The 18046-nt window shown below is 48.5% G+C and overlaps 1 protein-coding gene across 5 annotated transcripts in view; it reads right to left on the reverse strand.

The window, feature by feature from the left end:
- The window catches only part of nalcn (sodium leak channel, non-selective), a 135476-nt gene that overhangs the window by 79985 nt on the left and 37445 nt on the right, over positions 1-18046 (reverse strand). For 4 of the 5 annotated variants that reach the window (XM_052026245.1, XM_052026247.1, XM_052026249.1 and 1 more), the window contains 4 exons: positions 7630-7761; positions 5269-5436; positions 3336-3620; positions 1100-1237 (listed from right to left, as the gene is read on the reverse strand). In XM_052026245.1, the coding sequence (XP_051882205.1) occupies positions 1100-1237; positions 3336-3620; positions 5269-5436; positions 7630-7761 (723 nt within the window). The remainder of the gene's footprint in view (positions 1-1099; positions 1238-3335; positions 3621-5268; positions 5437-7629; positions 7762-18046) is intronic. The other variant, XM_052026246.1, reaches the window with a different exon arrangement.

The raw sequence follows: 18046 nt of genomic DNA on the forward strand, positions 1-18046 counted from the left end.
CAACTCCCCTTTGATTCTTTTCCCACCCTCCTACGCACTAGGGATAAATTACAGCGGCCAATTAACCCCCCCAGCAAGTCTTTGGGATGTGGGAGGAAACCGGAGCATCCGGGGAAACCCACGCAGTCACAGGGAGAACATGGAAACTCCACACTGAGATCGAACCAGCAGCATTAATGTTTGGTTGAAGGAGGTTTTCCCTGGATTTCCAACTGGATTTATCAGTGAGCACCTTGAACTTATGGTTCTGTTCTAGAGCAGTCAGCAAGTGGAAATGTCTTCCACTGAATTCTTTTCTTTAAAGATGTTCCTTAAAACTTCCTTCATTTTTCTAATGTCTGCCACGTGGGTTGTGTCAAATTTGGTTTGATAATTCTCCCTGAAATACGTTGGGATATTTCACCATGTTAGGGGCACTTTAATAAACTCAATTCATTGTCTGTTTAGCTTCTAGTCAAGAAAACATGAGATTAATTTTGATTACCTGTCACTTAATATCAAACATCAAAACAAAAATAAACTACAAGGAACAATGTTCTCTTATCACAATTAACATTCTCCACTTTAAAGCAGGACAGCAAGTTAGTTCCATTTAAGAAACCCAACACAATTCCACAGACTGAAGGATGCACCCTTCCAAATGGTCCACAGTGAGACCTGTATTTTCTCCCTCTTGTGAATGTTTCTCCCCACCATTGAGGACATCGTCAAGAGGCGGTGCCTCAAGAAGGCGGCGTCCATCACTAAGGACCCTCATCATCCAGGACATGCCCTCTTCTTGTTACTACCATCAGGGAGGAAGTACAGGAGCCTGAAGACCCACACTCAACGATTCAGGAACAGCTTCTTCCCCTCCGCCATCAGATTTCTGAACGGTCCATGAACCCATGAATACTCTCTCATTATTCCTTCTTTTTTTGCACTATTTACTTCTTTTAGTAATTTATAGTAATTTGGGCTGCCGATGTTGGCTGCCATGCTTTGGTTACGCAGCAGTCACTGCGTTTCCAAATTGACGTCATTGGCTGTGACGCCCCCAGGAGCGTTGGAGAAACGCGACACAACGCAGGAGGCAACGGCTGCGGCAGGCGGAGCTCACCAGAGTAGCGAAGAGGTGGTAGAGGATGAAGTAAATGGCTACAACAGGGGCCCAGACGTGGCCAACTGCAATCAGCGTCTGGTCCATCACGTCCACCCATCCCTCCTGTGTGATGATCTGGAACATGGACATGAAGGCCTGGAGAAGCAGCAAGACAGAAGCTCATCAATATGACTCATGCCAGCTACAAGCTCAGCCAGCCAGCTGGGTAATCTCCCCACACGGACCGTACGCTGCACCACCGGTGTGACCACCACACACACCTAGCAGCCGTCCAGAGTCAACCTGCTGCTTGAGGAGTCTGGCTCTTTACTCAGCAGAGAGCGGCAGTTTCTTTGAATGACCTTCTCATGTGACCTCTCGGCCATGGGTGGAGAATTCCCGTCTCAGGGATGGGCACGGAGGTGAAAATATCTCTGCAGTGTGGTGTGGCTACTGAGGGGAGAGGTCCAGCCACCACTTACAGGAGGGAGCTCGGCAGCAAGAGGTGTGGCCATGGGGGAGAGCACACAGGCCGGGGCTCTGGTCAGAGAGAGAAGAGCACGAGGTTCCAATTGGAGAGTGATGGGTTCCTCAGAGCAGAGGGCAGAGAGGGAGGGGAAGAGCCTGACAGACAGAGAGTCAGAGCGAGGGACAAGAGGAGTGAACGAGAGGCAGGGAGCCAGAGAAAGAGAGAGGGGAGAGAGAGGAAGAGGGGTTAAGAGAAAAAAGGGGGAAGAGAAAAAAGAGAAAAGGGGGACAAAAGGAGGAGAGAGAGGAAGGGGGGAGAGAGAGAGAGAGAAGAGGAGAGAGAGAGAGAGGGGGGGAGAGAGAGGGGGAGAGAGGGAGAGACAAGAGGAGAGAGAGAGAGGGGGAGAGAGAGAGAGAGACAAGAGAGAGAGGGGGAGAGAGAGAGGGGGGGAGAGAGAGGGGGAGAGAGGGAGAGACAAGAGAGAGAGAGAGAGGGGGGGAGAGAGAGGGGGAGAGAGAGAGAGACAAGAGGAGAGAGAGAGAGAGGGGGAGAGAGAGAGAGAGACAAGAGAGAGAGGGGGAGAGAGAGGGGGAGAGAGAGACAGGGGGGGGAGAGAGAGAGACAAGAGGAGAGATAGAGAGAGACAGGGGGGAGAGAGAGAGAGGGGAGAGGGGGGAGGGAGGGGGAGAGGATTGGGGGCAGAAAGACAGGTGGTAAAGGAAAGAGGTGGAAAAAGTAAAGACCTGCCTTTCTCTAGCACCTCTGACATCCTCAGGATATCCCAGAATGCCCTGCAACTGAAGTGCCGTCGCTGTGATGTGGGCCCACGAGGTATGGAGCCCTGACGAGAGGGTCTGGGAACCGCTGGGCACCCTGACCAGTGAAGCGTGAAGTCACTGTGTGGAACCCACCAACTGGACACCACAACAACACAAACAAGACCTGCTGCCTGGGACTGAGGCTCAGTCAGGGATGGGGAGGGGTGTCAGGGTGGGAGTGAGGGTCAGTCAGGGATGGGGATGGGGGTCGGGGTGGGAGTGAGGGTCAGTCAGGGATGGGGATGGGGGTCAGGGTGGGAGTGAGGATCAGTCAGGGATGGGGATGGGGGTCGGGGTGGGAGTGAGGGTCAGTCAGGGATGGGGGTCGGGGTGGGAGTGAGGGTCAGTCAGGGATGGGTAGGGAGGACGGGCTGGGAGTGAGGGTCAGTCAGGGATGGGGAGGGGGTTCGGGCTGGGAGTGAGGGTCAGTCAGGGATGGGGAGGGGGTTCGGGGTGGGAGTGAGGGTCAGTCAGGGACGGGGAGGGAGGACGGGGTGGGAGTGAGGGTCAGTCAGGGATGGGGAGGGGGGTCGGGGTGGGAGTGAGGGTCAGTCAGGGATGGGTAGGGAGGACGGGCTGGGAGTGAGGGTCAGTCAGGGATGGGGAGGGGGTTCGGGGTGGGAGTGAGGGTCAGTTAGGGTTGGGGGGGGGGACGGGCTGGGAGTGAGGGTCAGCAGACTGGACACAAAGGGAGGCCTCGGGGTTGGGTGGTCAGGATTGGGACCCAGGGTCAGGCTGGGTTGGGTCAGCGATCGGGGAACTGGGCAAGGACCGGAGAGGTCAGGCTCCATCTGTGGACCCTGTAGAGCGGTGTTGGGACGAGGGAATGAGGGGCAGGCGCTGGGGGGAAGAGGTCAGCTCTATGTGTGTCCGACGCAGAATTCACATCAGATGCAGAAACACCCCTCATGTGGCACAGAGCTTGGAGATCACGGCCCAAACATATCTGGGAAGCAATCGCTATCACCTCACAATCCGGGAAACGAACAGCGTTGACGATCTGATTTGGAGGCTGCGGTGTTGTTACGTTAAAGGCAAATTCAAAACCAGCTGTGCCCACCCTTGGGAATGTGGTGAATCGGTCGAGCTCCTCCACAAAGCAGAACATCTGGAGACTGATGGATGACATGACAATCAGTAAGCTGGCGGTGAAGACCACCAGACTGCCCAGCTTCTTCCCCGGACCAAATATCTTGTAGACAAAGTCCTCCAGGGCTGGGGAAATCTTAATCAGACGGACCACCCTCAGGACCTGACATCACAAGAGGCAGATGTTAACCAAGGACAGAATGACAACTTTCACAACCCAAACACTTCCCTCCCACTTATTCTCCAGTCCCACTACAATGGCCACACTTTATATTCTTTCTCTGAAGCTCTGAAGTTCTCCGGTTCCAGCTGAAAGTTCCTGTTCAGTCTGTTTCTATTCTTTCAGATCACAGCAACTCGCCGTGTAAAACCACTCCCCTCCTCTCCCCTCTGGTTCTTCTGCCGATCTCCTTCACTATGTGCCCTCTGGTCACCCTCCCTCCTGGCCCGGGAACACTCCCATCCTGGGAACCTTGGCTGACGTTCTGTGTTGGGTGTCTCTGGACCAAGACTTGAACTCACGACTTCCCGATTTGCTGGGGAGGGTGTGACCCAGTGAGGCACTGCTGGCACCTACAGCTGTAGAATTTCACAGCTCATAGTGCGGCCATTTGGCCCATCCTTCCTGTAACAACTCTGAACGATCTCTGATTATTTACTCCATGGAAGCTCTTCCTGATTTTAAATGCCCCCATTTAATCTCCACTTAAACTCCTCTGCCCTGAAGGGGCAGTCCCCACCTCCTAGCCTCCACAAGCCTTGGACCTTTCCAGTAAACCTCCTCCACACCCTCTCCCAGGCCTGGTCAGAGTGTGCCCCTGCCTCCTTTCACATCCCGAGGTCTGTGTTTCCTGTCTGTGTAGATGCCACAGCCAAGAGAGCATACCAGCACCTCTACTTCCTCAGGAGGCTAAAGAAGTTCTGCATGCCTCCTTTGACACTCACCGATTTTTATTGATGCACCATAGAAAGCATCCTATCCGAATGGTATGGCAACTGCTCTGCCCATGACCGCAAGAAACTGCAGAGAGCTGTGGACACAGCTCAGTACATCACGGAAACCAGCCTCCCCCCCATGGACTCTGTCTACATTTCTCACTACCTCGGTAAATCAAAGACCCCAGCCACCCCGGACATTTTCACTTCTCCCTCCTCCCATTTTCCCAAGTTTTTCACTGTACCTCGGTACATGTGACAATAATAAACCAATTTACTAATTTTACCAGTTTCCCTTGGGCAGCTGAAGTTATGGAAGTGCACAGTAGGTGGGTGTGGTCTGGCAGTAAGAGGTGGGAGTGGGGTTGATGGGGACATTGATGAAGCCTCTCCTGGGATTCGAGAGTGGATCACGGTGCTTCACTGCTCTGCACAGTCCGGGTTCCAAACTCCCCTCCTCACAAGACTTCACAACACCCCAGATAAGATAATGTGAGGCAGAGATACAGTAGACAACCAATATCTTTTTCCCAGGGTTGAAATATCTAATACTAGAGGGCACGCATTTAAGGTGAGAGAGGATGTTCAAAGAAGATGTGTGGGGCAAGTTTTTTTTTTACACAGAGAGTGGTGGGTGCCTGGAATGTGCTGCCAGTGATGGGGGTGCAGGCAGATACAACAGAGGCATTTAAGAGGCTCTTAGATAGGCACATGAATGTGCAGAGAATGGAGGGAGATGGACATTGTGTAGGCAGAAGGGATTAGTTTAGTTAGGCGTTTAATTAGTTCGACACAGAGGCGGAAGGGCCTGTTCCTGTGCTGTACTCTTCCATGTTGTACAAGCATTCACATCCCAGGCTCACACTCACACTTACCTGAAAGTAGGTGAACTGTGAATGGTAGAGGTCAGGATAGATGTGCAATGTGGTGCCCAGGACCAGCAGCAGCTCAAACTTGTGCAGAGACGAGCTGATGTAACCTGTGAATCCCAGACACCAGATCTTCACCAGTGCCTCCAGGTCAAACAGAATGGTGAAGGCCACCTACACAATGAGTTTCCAAACTTTAGTCCCAATTAACGAGCAAGTTCCAAAATCACAGACCCATTTAAACACACTAATCGTTAACCCAGGTCAACCTCAGTTTGCAGAACCTGGCCATAAGTGATTGCTTCAACTTGGAAAGGCTGTCCACACTTCCACAGGGTGCGTTATAGGCAGTGGAGAGAGTGCTGGGATGGCACTGAGCAGACAGGTATTTCAAAGAGCTAGCACAGCTAGGATGGGCCTAATGGCCACCTTCTGAGCCATGACATTCTATAGGTGTAGGTGCCAGTGGTGGCTCAGTGGGTCACTGTGGGTTCAAATCTTGGTCCAGAGACGTCCAGCAAGAGGCAGCGCCCCACCAGAGGGGTAGAGATGAGGGAGCACCCCATCCACAGATCTGCTGAGCTTTTGACAAGCAGGACCCATCTATGAATCAGTGATCCACAATAAACGCTGGTCCCGCCAGACCACGGGTAAACTAATGTTTAGAACTGAATAATTTTGATCAGCTTAAGGTTCAGCTTTGCAAAACCCTGCAGCCGTTCACCACTTATCGTCATCACTTTGCCGTGTAGCCTGCATCTGGAGCAGGCTGGGCAACTCAACGTCTTCCTGTCAAAGCCATCGCCCTCGGTGTTCTAACCGCAGACCAGAGGCACTGGCCAAGCATACAACAGCCGAGGCATCTTTTCCCAAAGCAATCCAGCTCAAACACATCCTGACGTCTGAAGGGAGATTTGTTTATATTCAGAGATCAAAATAAATCAGATTCTCATGTCAGTCCTGGGGCAATTTGGAAACTTGCTTCTGTAAGAGATGAGAGCACCCGTTGACAGCTTCTCCCTCCACACCGGCTGCTCCTCTCCCTGGAGTCGGGCGCCAGTTTATCCAACACTTCTACACTTCTTAACAATTTAAAGCAGCCTGGCTGTAGCCGAACCCACAAGGGTTAGCTCCTTTCAGCAAGTTCTCAATCTCAGCTGAACACACTGAGGAGAAATTTATCCCATCCCCAAAAATTGAGTCAACATGACACTCATTCTGTCTCTCTCCTCCTGTTCTGTGGGACAGAAGGAGAGGGAGGGAAAATGAGGGGGGAGACAGAGAGAGACAGAGATAGAAAGGGGAGGCTGAAAGAGAGAGTGCAGGGGCACAGAGAGAGAGTAAAGAGAGAGAGAGGCAGAGAGAGAGAGAGGCAGAGAGAGAGAGAGAGAGATATAGAGAGAGAGGCTGAAAGAGAGAGGCAGGGGCAGAGAGAGACAGATAGAGAGAAAGAGAGAGAGGCTGAAAAAGAGAGCAAGACGGGCGTAGAGAGAGAGAGAGAGACAGAGAGATAGAGGCAGCGGGGGAGATGCAAACAGTGAGAGAGGAACGCAGACAGGAATGTAGAGAGGAGAGAGAGAAGGAACGGGAGATACAAAGTGTGTGAGAGAGAGTGTGGATGGGGAGGCAGGGAAAGAGACAGAGGGGCAAGGAGGGAGAGGGTCTGAGACTCCCTCAGAGTAGGGGAGGGAATGGGATTCTCTGTCTGAGAGGTGGGGACAGGTCCATCCCACCCCCCACCCGCCCATCCCCGAGAAGGTGGGGGAGGCAGAAACCCTCACCACACTTGGCGGGTGCCCAGACGAGCATTTGATCTGCTGAAATCCCAGCACCATGGGCCAGGGGGTGAGAGGCTGGGACTCGGCGGCATGACTCGGATACAACGGGCTGAATCGCCCCTTGCTGTAAATTTCCGGGATTACCTCTGACGCTGTATAGAAACTAAATTACAACAAATAAAAGACACGCCCAGAAGTAACGACCAAACTCACTTCAAAACAACCATTGTGAAGCGTTAGCATGTAAGAGCGGAGATTTGTATGCAGCATAACCATTGCACTGATGGGATGGACTCTTTCTGTGCTGCACCCTCCCTGCGATGTATGCCTCACCTTAACATCACTCTGCTCTGAGGAGCCATCACACAGACGTGGGTGTCCGTTATTCCACGGGTGGGAGTACGCAGACAAGGAACCAAGCACACCCTCCGTGCTATTGGTCACTTGGCATTCTACACCAGTACAGATGTTTGGTGTAGAATGCAGCAATCTGACAGAGCCAGATGTTGAAAGGCAGCTTAAACAGTCCAGCACCACAGCCCATTTCCCGCTTCCCTCCGGGAATGTCCTCCCAGTTTAGCGCCCTCACCTCGGCCAGGTAAAACATGTCGTACTGGCTCCTGGAGTTCTCCTCCTTGTAGTAATTGCTGGCGGCCACAGTGACATCGACAGCGACCATGCACAAGACGAACATGTGGAAGATGGAAGACTGCATCATTTTCTGAAAGAGGGAGAAATAAAGACCAGGAAAGTTACCAACAGTGAACGTTTAGCAGGATGATAATGTGGAGAGGCTTCCATTTCTTGAACATCGTGAAGCTTATCCAAAAACATTCCCAAGGACATTTGGAATCCTGGGCTTTGTGAACAAAATCAAGGAACTGAGGTTAAACCTTCACAAACTGCTGATGCAGTCTCGGCTGGGGAACTAGGTCTCGCTCTCCCTTCAGGAAGGATGTCAAGGCCTTGGAGAGGGTTTACTGGACAGTCCCCAGGGTAGGAGACTTCTGGTCAGTGGGGAAACTGGGGCTGTTCTCCTCAGAGCAGAGGATGTTAAGGACTTAATGGAGGCGCTCAAAATCAGGAGGGGCAGGAAGGCGGGTGCCCAGAGGACACGGAGAGAAAGGGGGTTGGCAGAAGAGCTGGGGGGTGGGGGGGGGGGGGAGTGCTTGTACGCAGCGAGTTGCTGTGATCTGGGACGTGCTGCCTGAAAGGAGATTCAATGGGAACTTTCCACAGGGAACAAGATCACAGTGCTGTGGAGAAAGGGTAGGGGAGCAGAACTGGATGTCCACTCTGTCACAGAACCAGCACAGTGTCGATGGGCTAAGTGGCCTCCTCTGTGCCGGATTATTTTTATAGCAGCAGAAAAGTGTCAATGTAACGTGCTGATAACTAGCCAGGTAACCAGCCAAGGTGAGCTGGGCTAGTTTGTTTAAGGATTGGTGGAAATCGGTGATGGGTAGGATGACGTTGATCGGTTGGTAAGATAGGCAGAGCAATGGGAGATGCAAGTTACGGTAAATGCAAGGTGAGCTACTTTGGGAGGACTAATAATAGGATGTAGACAATGAACGGCAGGGCTGTGGGAGTACTGAGGAACGGAGGGACCTTGCTGTACGAGTTTAAGGATACCTGAAGGTGGCAGCACAGGTAGATAGGTTGGTGAAGAAGGTATAAGTATGATAAACTTGCCTTCATTAGCTGGAGCATAGCAACTAAGAGCAAGAAGGTTATGGTACAGCTTTATAAAAATTTGGTCAGGTCACAGCTGGAGTACTGTGTACAGTTCTGGTCACCACACTGCAGGAGGGAGGTGACTGCACTGGAGAGGGTGCAGAGGACACTCTGCAATGGAGCGTTTCAGTCATGAGGTGAGTTTTTCACGGAGTGGAACAGGCTGAGGGGGAACACGATGGAGGTAAACTAAATCATGAGGGTCAGAGATGGGGTAAATAGGAGGAAACTTTACCCTATAGCAGTGGCGTCTAAAACTGGAGGACAGAGGTTTAGGTTAAGGGGTAGGGGTTTTCGAGGGGATCTGAGGGAGAAGCTTTTCACCCCACAGGGTGGGGGGAACCTGGAACACACTGCCTGAGGGGGTGGTGGAGGCAAAGTAGTATCTAGACAGGGATTTGAATTGCCAAGGTGTGGAATGCTATGGACCATGTGCTGGGAAATGGGATCAGAGTAGATCTGTGCTTCATGGTTGGCATGGGCCTGATGGGCCGAAAGGCCTGTGTCTGTGCAGTATGACACCATGATATCCACAGCAATGAAGCCAAATCTCTAACATCAGGGAGGATCACTGTCTAACACACACACACACACACACACACACACACGTTGTTCAAATACTTCATGGATTCCATGTAAAGAAAAGCAGAAATGAAAATAAATCTTTCAAAGTTTCCTGCAGTCAGATCATTAATCCAGCTACTTGTAGATAGCAAGGTGGTGTTTTCTTGGCAAAAAGCCTTCATTAGAGAGAATTCCCAGGCCTGGGGTCGAGGCAGGTGAATGCACTGCCCAGAAGCAGCACAGTGTAGGAGTTAATGTTGAACAACACAGAGACCTTGGAATGGTAGGACTAGAGAAGAGAGTCGATGGATGGATGGAAAACAATGCTGAGCATTCTAACACTCCAGGCAATATCCATCATCAAAGATCCCTACCATCTAGGCCATGCCATCTTCTCACAGCTCCCATCGGGCAGGAGGTACAGAAGCCTGAAGTCCCCACACCCCCAGGTTCAGGAACAGCGACTTCCCTTCAACCAGTCAGTTCTTGAACCGACCCTAATCACTACAGTTTAGCAACACTATAACCACTTTGCACTAAAATGGACTTTTTTTTGTTCTAATTGTGTTCTATCTTGCAAAAATTGTGCATAATTTATGTTTAATTTATGCTTTTCTTGTGAATACTGCTTCAATGATGTAAGTTCTTCATTGCACCTGTCACACATGGACTTGTGCATCTGACAATAAACTCGCCTTTGACTTTGAGGCATTGTTTGACTGGGAGCTAACCTGGGTTAGCAAATGAGTTGATGGGTGAATGGTTCTCAGTGTGCGTTAGAACACAGTGTGCAGAGTTCAGGCATCTGAATGTGAGCAGTGGAAGGAAACGGTTCAGGACAGGTATACCCCAGAGCCAACACTCCAAGGGTTGGTCTATAACAATCCTTCAGTTTCTGCCCCAGTAGATACAACCAGGTTATACCGGAGACACCCAACTTCTTGTAATTGGAGAGCCTGAAATAAAGTAGAGCTGCTACCTCACAGATCTAGAGACCCGGGTTCAATCCTGACCTCGGGTGCTGTCTGTGTGGAGTTTGCACGTTCTCACTGTAACTGTATGGGTTTCCTCTGAGTGCTCTGGTTTCCTCCCACATCCCAAAGATGTGCGGGCTGGTGAGTTAGTTGGCCATTGTAAATTGTCTCCAGTGTGTGGGCGAGGGGTAGAATCTGTGTGTGGGGGGGGGGGGGGGGAGTGGGGTTTGATGGGAATGTGGGGAGAATAGATAACAAGGAAATAAGTGGGCTGGGATTTCTCTGAGAGCCAGCATAGACTTGATGGACCAAATGGCCTCTTTTTACGCTGTCTGAAAATATGAACACTCCCTTGATCTATCTCAGTGTACATCGGTCCCTGGGTCCCACACATATTACACAAGGATCAGTTCCTTGAGGAACTTCTGTTGCCAAAGCTTGCACATCTACACGACGTGTAGTTTTAATTAACAATTTCCTTCCTCTTGCTGATTCATCTAATGGACAAGACAGGACCCATTAGGCAAATTCAATTACTCCCTCATACGGAAATACCCTAAATTCACCGCACAGCCCTGGGACATTAAACACACACTAGTTTCACAGAGTTAATTGACATCAGGGCTACGGACCATTAAAGTCAGTTTTACAACCAATTTTATACATGTAAAAAAAAGCACTGGGTACGTTTCATCTTCACTGCAGCTGGCAGCAATGTGCTGAAGCAGGAACCTGAGCAGGAAAAGCAGCAGCTCAACGTTGATTGGCTGAGCAGTCGCTCTGGAGGTTCAGGAGAGAGCTCACATATCTGCACACAGAGCTGATGCTTGCCATCTTCAAAAGATTGCTCACACCTTGCTCCTTAGTTAGAGTCATAAAGTCGTCAAGAAATGCAGCATGGAAACAAGCCCTTTGGCCCACTGAGTCTATGCTGACCATCAACCACCCACATTCACACTAGTTCTACCCTAATCCACTTTATCAATCAATGACCCCACTCACCCCGGACCTTTTCTTCTCCCCCCCTCCCGATGGGCAGAAGATACAGAAGTCTGAGAAGACGTCCCACCAGGCTCAAGGACAGCTTCTATCCCACTGTTATACGACTCTTGAACAGACCTCTCACATGCTAAAGATGCCCTCTTGACCTCACAATCTATCTTGTCATGGCCCTGGCACTTTATTGTCTACCTGCACTGCACGTTCTCTGTAACACTACTGTATATTCTGCATTCTGGTTTCCCTTTGTATTACCTTGATGTAATTATGACCAGGGTGGGAAGGGTCCTTGATAAATAAAGTGGATTAGGGTAGAATTAGTGTGAATATGGGTGGTTGGTGGTCAGCACAGACTTGGTGGGCCAAAGGGCCTGTTTCCATGCTGTATTTCTCAATGACTTTATGACCCCACAGTGTCCTGGCTGATGTTCAGCCCTTGATCCTCATCACTAAAGCTTTATTTGATCATTATCACATTGCTGTTTGTGGGAGCTTGCTATGCAGATGTTGGCCACTCCATTTCCTACGATAAGCAGCGTCTAGTGCAAGAGTACCTCAGTGGCTCCAGAACATCCTGATTAAATGGGAATGCAATTTTATCTTCCTTATACTGCACCCAAGCTGTGTTTGCCAGCATGAATCTGTGCATATTCATCAAACAGATTCCTCCCACCTCCCAAAAGTGTGCAGGTTGGTGGGTTAATTGCCCACTGTAAATTGTCCCTGGGGTGTAGATGAGTGGTAGAATCTGGGGGGTGGGGGTGGGAGGGAGTTGATGGGAACGTGGGAAGAGTAATTGGTACCAAGATACAGTGAAAAGCTTTTGTTTGCATGCCATCCAGTCAGATCATTCCGTACAGAAATACATTCTTTTCTTCTTAGAGCCATAGATCTTTTCTATCCAATGGCAAGAGCCGGATGTCTCGTCACAAGGATGACATCTCCTACAGAATCAAACTCGCTGCATTGTCCTGTAGATTCAACCTGGGTTATCTGCTCAAGTCTCTGGAGCGAGCCTCAAACCGACAAATTTCAGACTCCAAAGCAAGAGTGATGCTCACTGAGCCACACCTGCCATTGCACGGTGTGCAGTTATGTCACAGAAACCATAGGTACATGCTGACTGGGCAAAGGGACCATGAGGCATTCTCTGCTTCTCCTACTGCCCTCACCCCTCAAACCTGGGGCATCATCAAGGAGTCAGAGTCATAGTCATAGTCATAGAGCACTACAGCACAGAAACAGGACCTTTGGCCCATCTAGTCCATGCTGAGTTGATCTTCTGCCTAGTCCCATCTACCTGCATACCAATACCTATGTCCCCTAGTTCTAGTCTCACCCAACCTGAGGGGAAAAAGCCTGCATGCATTCACCCTATCTATACCCCTCATAATTTTGTATATTTCTATAAGATCTCCCCTCATTCTCCTGCGCTCCAGGGAATAAAGTCCTAACCTATTCAACCTTTCCCTGTAACACGAGTCCTTAAGTCCCGGCAACATCCGTGTAAATTTTCTCTGCACTCTTTCAAGCTTATTAATATCTTTCCTGTAGGTAGGTGACCAGAACTGCACACAATACTCCAAATTCTCTAAATTCCTTGTACAACTTCAACATAACATCACAACTCCTGTACTCAGTGCCCTGATTTATAAAGGCCAAAGTGCCAAAAGCTCTCTTTACAATCCAAACTACCTGTGATGCCATTTCCAAGGAATTATGGACCTGTATTCCCAGGTCCCTCTATTCTACCACACACCTCAGAGCCCTACCATTCACTGTGTAAGTCATCTTCTTCAGAATAATCCTAGGAATTTACTGGTGGAATTTCAACTAGGAACGGGATCTCTGCAATAATGAAAACCACAGGGCTATTTGGAAAGAAGTGGTGGAAAGACCAGAGAAGACGGAGTTGTTCTCCTTGGAGACAAGGAGATGGGGTTGTTCTCCTCAGAGACAGACAAGGTTTAGGGCAGATTTAATGGAGGTTTTCAAAAGCAAAGGAGGGGTTTTGATTAAGTAAATGGGTGGCAGGAGGGGTCTGAGTCCAGGCGACAAAGGGTGAAGATGACTGACAGAGGGGAGAGAATGAGAACGTCTTTACTCTGCGAGTTGCTGTAAGCTGGAACCCTCTGCCCTCATAGGGTGGTGGAAGCAGATTCAACAGGAACTTTCAAAAGGGACCACTGGGAAAGTGAACAGAAGTTAACTGGGGACTTTTGCAGAGAGCCAGTGCAATTCTATGAATGACCATTAAACCTCACAGGTATTATTTATATAATATAAAACAAAACATTAAATTTGATGGTCCTTGATTTGCCAGAATTCAAACCAAATTACCCGACATAAACATCCGATACATCAAAATGGCAGAACACTTGAAGCAAACCTGCAATTCAGATTCTATAATTATGAAAATGTTCCAGGATACTTTAAAGATGAATTTTTATCACTGCTGGATAAATACTTCCATTTGGTCTAAGGTAGTTTAAGTGAAACTACAAGAGTTGCTTTCCTAATGAGCTGACGTTCATTGTGTATTCAAGTCCATCAAATGAATGGTGTCTCACTGTGATACTTGGAGACGAATGCTTCAAGGAAGGCAGTAAACGTTGACAAGCTAATTACTGTGATCCATAGCAACAACACGCCAGCACATCTCTCAGCCTGTGTCACCACTCGGGCTCAAGCACAGAATAGTCAGCTGTCGCAGGGAAGGTCCAGGTTCAATTCCTGGCCAATGTAGACTCTTCACCTTCAGACCAGCTGTGGTTCAGCAAGCTGCACTCACACCTCGAGTCAGAAGGTTGTGGGTTCACATCCCACCACAGTGACTTGAGCACAAAATCCAGGCTGACGCATTGGGCACTGCTGAGGGAGCACTGCACTGCCACAGGTGCTCCCTTTCAGAAGCAAAGTTAAACCTACGTGTTCCTCCCAGGAAATGTGGGATGATCCGTGGACCATCTGCAGAGCAGCAGGGGAGTCCAGTCCATATCAGTAACCTACCAAGATCATCTGGTCATTATCTTGCAGCTTGCTGGATAGCCGTAGAGTAATACAGCACGGAAACAGACCCTTCGGCTCAACTCCTCCATGCTGACCAAGGTGTCCACCTAAACTAGTCCCATTTTCCTGGGTTTGACTCATATGCCTCTAAACCTTTACTATCCATTTACTTAACTAAATGTCTTTTAAATGTCATTATTGTACCTGCCTTAACTATTTTCTCTGGCAGCTCATTCCATAAACACACCATCCTCTGCATGAAAAAGTTGCCCCTCATGTCCATTTTAAATCTTTGCCCCTCTCACTTTGGACCTATGGCCTCTAGTTTTAGGTTCACTTTCCCTGGGATAAACCCTGTGACCATTCACCCTATCTACACCCCTCATGATTTTATACACCTCTATAAGGTCACCCCTCGGTCTGCTACATTCCAAGGAACGAAGTCCTAGCCTGCCCAACCTCTCCCTATAACTCAAGCCCTGGCAACATACTCGTAAATCTTATTTGCATCCTTTCCAGCTTAATGATGTCCTTCCTACAGCAGGGTGACCAAAACTGTACACAATACTCCAAGCGTGGCCTCACCAACATCTTGTACGATTGCAACATCTTGCTGTGCACAAACAGGTTGGCACATTTCCGATATTAAATCGATTTTTTGAAATTATTTCATTGGATATAAATGCTTTGGAAACTCTTCAGATTACAAAAGGTACTGTTGATGGAAACTAAGAAAAGGAATTGCAAGGTAACTGTTGTAATGGAGAAACTGGGTCACGTGAAGAACATGGAATTTTAACACCACGTCCGACAGCCTTTTATTTTCACCTTTCACGCTGCTGGCAAGATTGCAGAAGGGACTGCCTGAAGAATTGTCTGAAAAATCACTGCAATCAGACCAAGGACATTCTCCAACCTGGCGCTACAGAGTGCTATGCATTAAGGACTTAACCTGTCATGTCTTCAGTGAAATCATAGCTGTGCCACTCAGTCAATCATTCCTGGGTTTAGTGATAGCTTCCAGGTACTAAACTTCAAACAGCCTCAATTTCCCTAATGATTATGTAATATTTTGTAATAAAATTAACTTATCTTTTAGAATATTTCCATATATCTTATTGCTATAGATTTTCACAGATCAATTAACTAAGATCTCCCAGCAAACTGACTTTGTTAGAATTCTATGCTCACAACACACAAATCTGCAGGAAATTAAGTTTTTGACGTGAAAGAACTGACAACAGGTTTAATTCTTCTGAATGAAGCCATGCTGCTTTTAAAGCATTTACACAAAGAAAAATTTAAATGATTTATCAAGAGCAAAAGGGTACAAAGTTATAAATATAGTTGTAACTGTGGAATGTATATTGGTAGTTAAATGCAACAGATAAGTTCAGGTCAGCGGGGTCCACATAACCGTGAGAAACTGGGTCACGTGCCACATTATGTGTCTGTTCTCAGCTGAGAGGGAGCTGCTTTCATAAACAGAAGCAGTGGCCTTGATTCTCTGAGTTCATGAGGTTAGGTCACACTACCTGCACAACCCTAACCCTACCTCAGCAAAACTACAGACTACCTCTTGCACTGCCATGAACTCGTCTCTGACTGTGCCTTTTTTATGCACTAAGGTCTGTTTTTGCAGTCTTTTTCTTTACTGTCTTATATAGTTTATATTCTGTGTTGTCTGAACCTACGTCCTGTGATGCTGCTGCAAGCAAGTTTTTCATCGTACCTGTATCACTGTACTTGTGCACATGACAATAAACTCAACTTAACTAGGCAACCTTCTGCAATGACAGTGGGAGAGTCCAGACACTACACTGGCAGAGAGGTTGGGATACTGTGAGACTCTGACAAGTCTGCAACTTGAGGAAGAACCGCAAATAAAAAAGGGTAAATCCCTCAAACCTGCAGCAAGAAGCAGCATGTGTGTAAACAGGGCAGAAAGGTCACCGATCAGACCCACTGGGAAATTTGCAAACTATGATATGATGCATTTAGCAATTCCCTTGGACGATGTGATCCATTCTCAAAGCCAATAACGTTGCAGAAGTGACAGGCGGAAGTGCTGAAGAACAAAGGGCAGTGAGTGGTGAGTGAAAGTAAGCCGTGCTATTTGTGGAAGGGGGTTCAGGCACTTGCTTGACACCAGCAAACTTAGTGACACCACACCGTGCAACTGGGGTCCAGGTTGTCGATGGGAGGAAATCTAAAGACACACCTCAACATAGCACCACTTGGAATGTTTGGTACTTAATCAGATGACAAGATCATCAACTACACAGTGTACTTAGGAGATCAAGTGAGACTTTGCAATTTGGAATGTCCTTTGATCTTGTGTAAGATCAGATGAGTGTGTGGTTGGCTGATGAACGTACACTGACCCAGCTCTTTAATCTTTGTGCCATTCTGTTGTTTTGTGCTCGTTGTTGTATTTATTGTCGCATTTGTTATTACCGTGCACACTGTTTACTCTGTGAGCTTCACGTGAACAAGGAATTTCATTGCAACCTGGTTATGTGACAACTAATCTAATCTTACTGCATAAAGGCAAGCAGAACTGGCACTGCAACAGAAATGGGAAAGAGTGGCTATCAGTTGGTCATGCCACTGTGAGAAGATTGTGCAGTGTTACAGGCCTCTTCAAGAGGCGGTGCCTCAAGAAGGCAGCATCCATCACTAAAGACCCTCACCATCTGGGACATGCCCTCTTCTCGTTACTACCATCGGGGAGGTGGTACAGGAGTCTGAAGACCCACACTCAACGATTCAGGAACAGCACCTTCCCCTCCGTCATCAGATTTCTGAACGGTCCATGAACACTACCTCATTGGTCCTTTCTTTTGCACTATTTATTTTATAATTTATAGTAATTTTATACCTTTGCACTGCACTGCTGCAACAAAACAACAAATCTCACGTCATACAAGTCAGTGATAATAAACCTGATTCTGATAATGAGAGCAGCAGCAGCTGTATCTTCTTCACAACCTGGGTGCAGAGGAGAGAAGGGTACCAGGACGTTGCCTGGACTGGAGAGCACGTCTTATGAGGAGAGGTTGAGTGAGCTAAGGCTTTTCTGTTTGAAGAGGAGGATGAGAGGTGACTTGATAGAGGTGTACAAGATGATGAGAGGCATAGATTGCGTGGACAGTCAGAGACTTTTTCCCAGGGTGACAATGGCTAACACAAGGGGACATAACTTTAAGATAATTGGAGGAAGGTATAAGGGGGATGTCAGGGGGAAGTTTTTTTTTACACAGAGAGTGGTGGGTGCATGGAACGCACTGCCAGCAGAGGTGGTGGGGGCAGATATATTGGGGACATTTAAGAGACTCTTAGATAGACCCATGAATGATAGAGAAATGGAGGGCTATGTGGGAGGGAAGGGTTAGATAGATCAGCACAACATTGTGGGCCAAAGGGTCTGTACTGTGCTGTAGTGTTCTATGCTCTGTGGTCACGCGAGAGCCAAGGAGGGTTTGGTAGGAGCACAGAGACAAAGACAGGAAACTCAGGGGGTCACAACTGCAAAAGGTGGGAAGCCCAGCGTTAGGGAAACCACAAGCCTCGACTCATCCATTCAGAGCTGCTTGCTGCAATACCTGCAGTAAAAGCAGGATAAAGGGAAGATTGAGAGCTATGGGCCCCTACTATCACACAGCAAAGAACGCACCACGAATACCACAGAAGTAAACGAGGTGGCGGCGCTGGATGTTTACA

Source organism: Pristis pectinata, chromosome 11, assembly GCF_009764475.1.
Source record: "Pristis pectinata isolate sPriPec2 chromosome 11, sPriPec2.1.pri, whole genome shotgun sequence".
Classification (NCBI taxonomy): Eukaryota; Metazoa; Chordata; class Chondrichthyes; order Rhinopristiformes; family Pristidae; genus Pristis; species Pristis pectinata.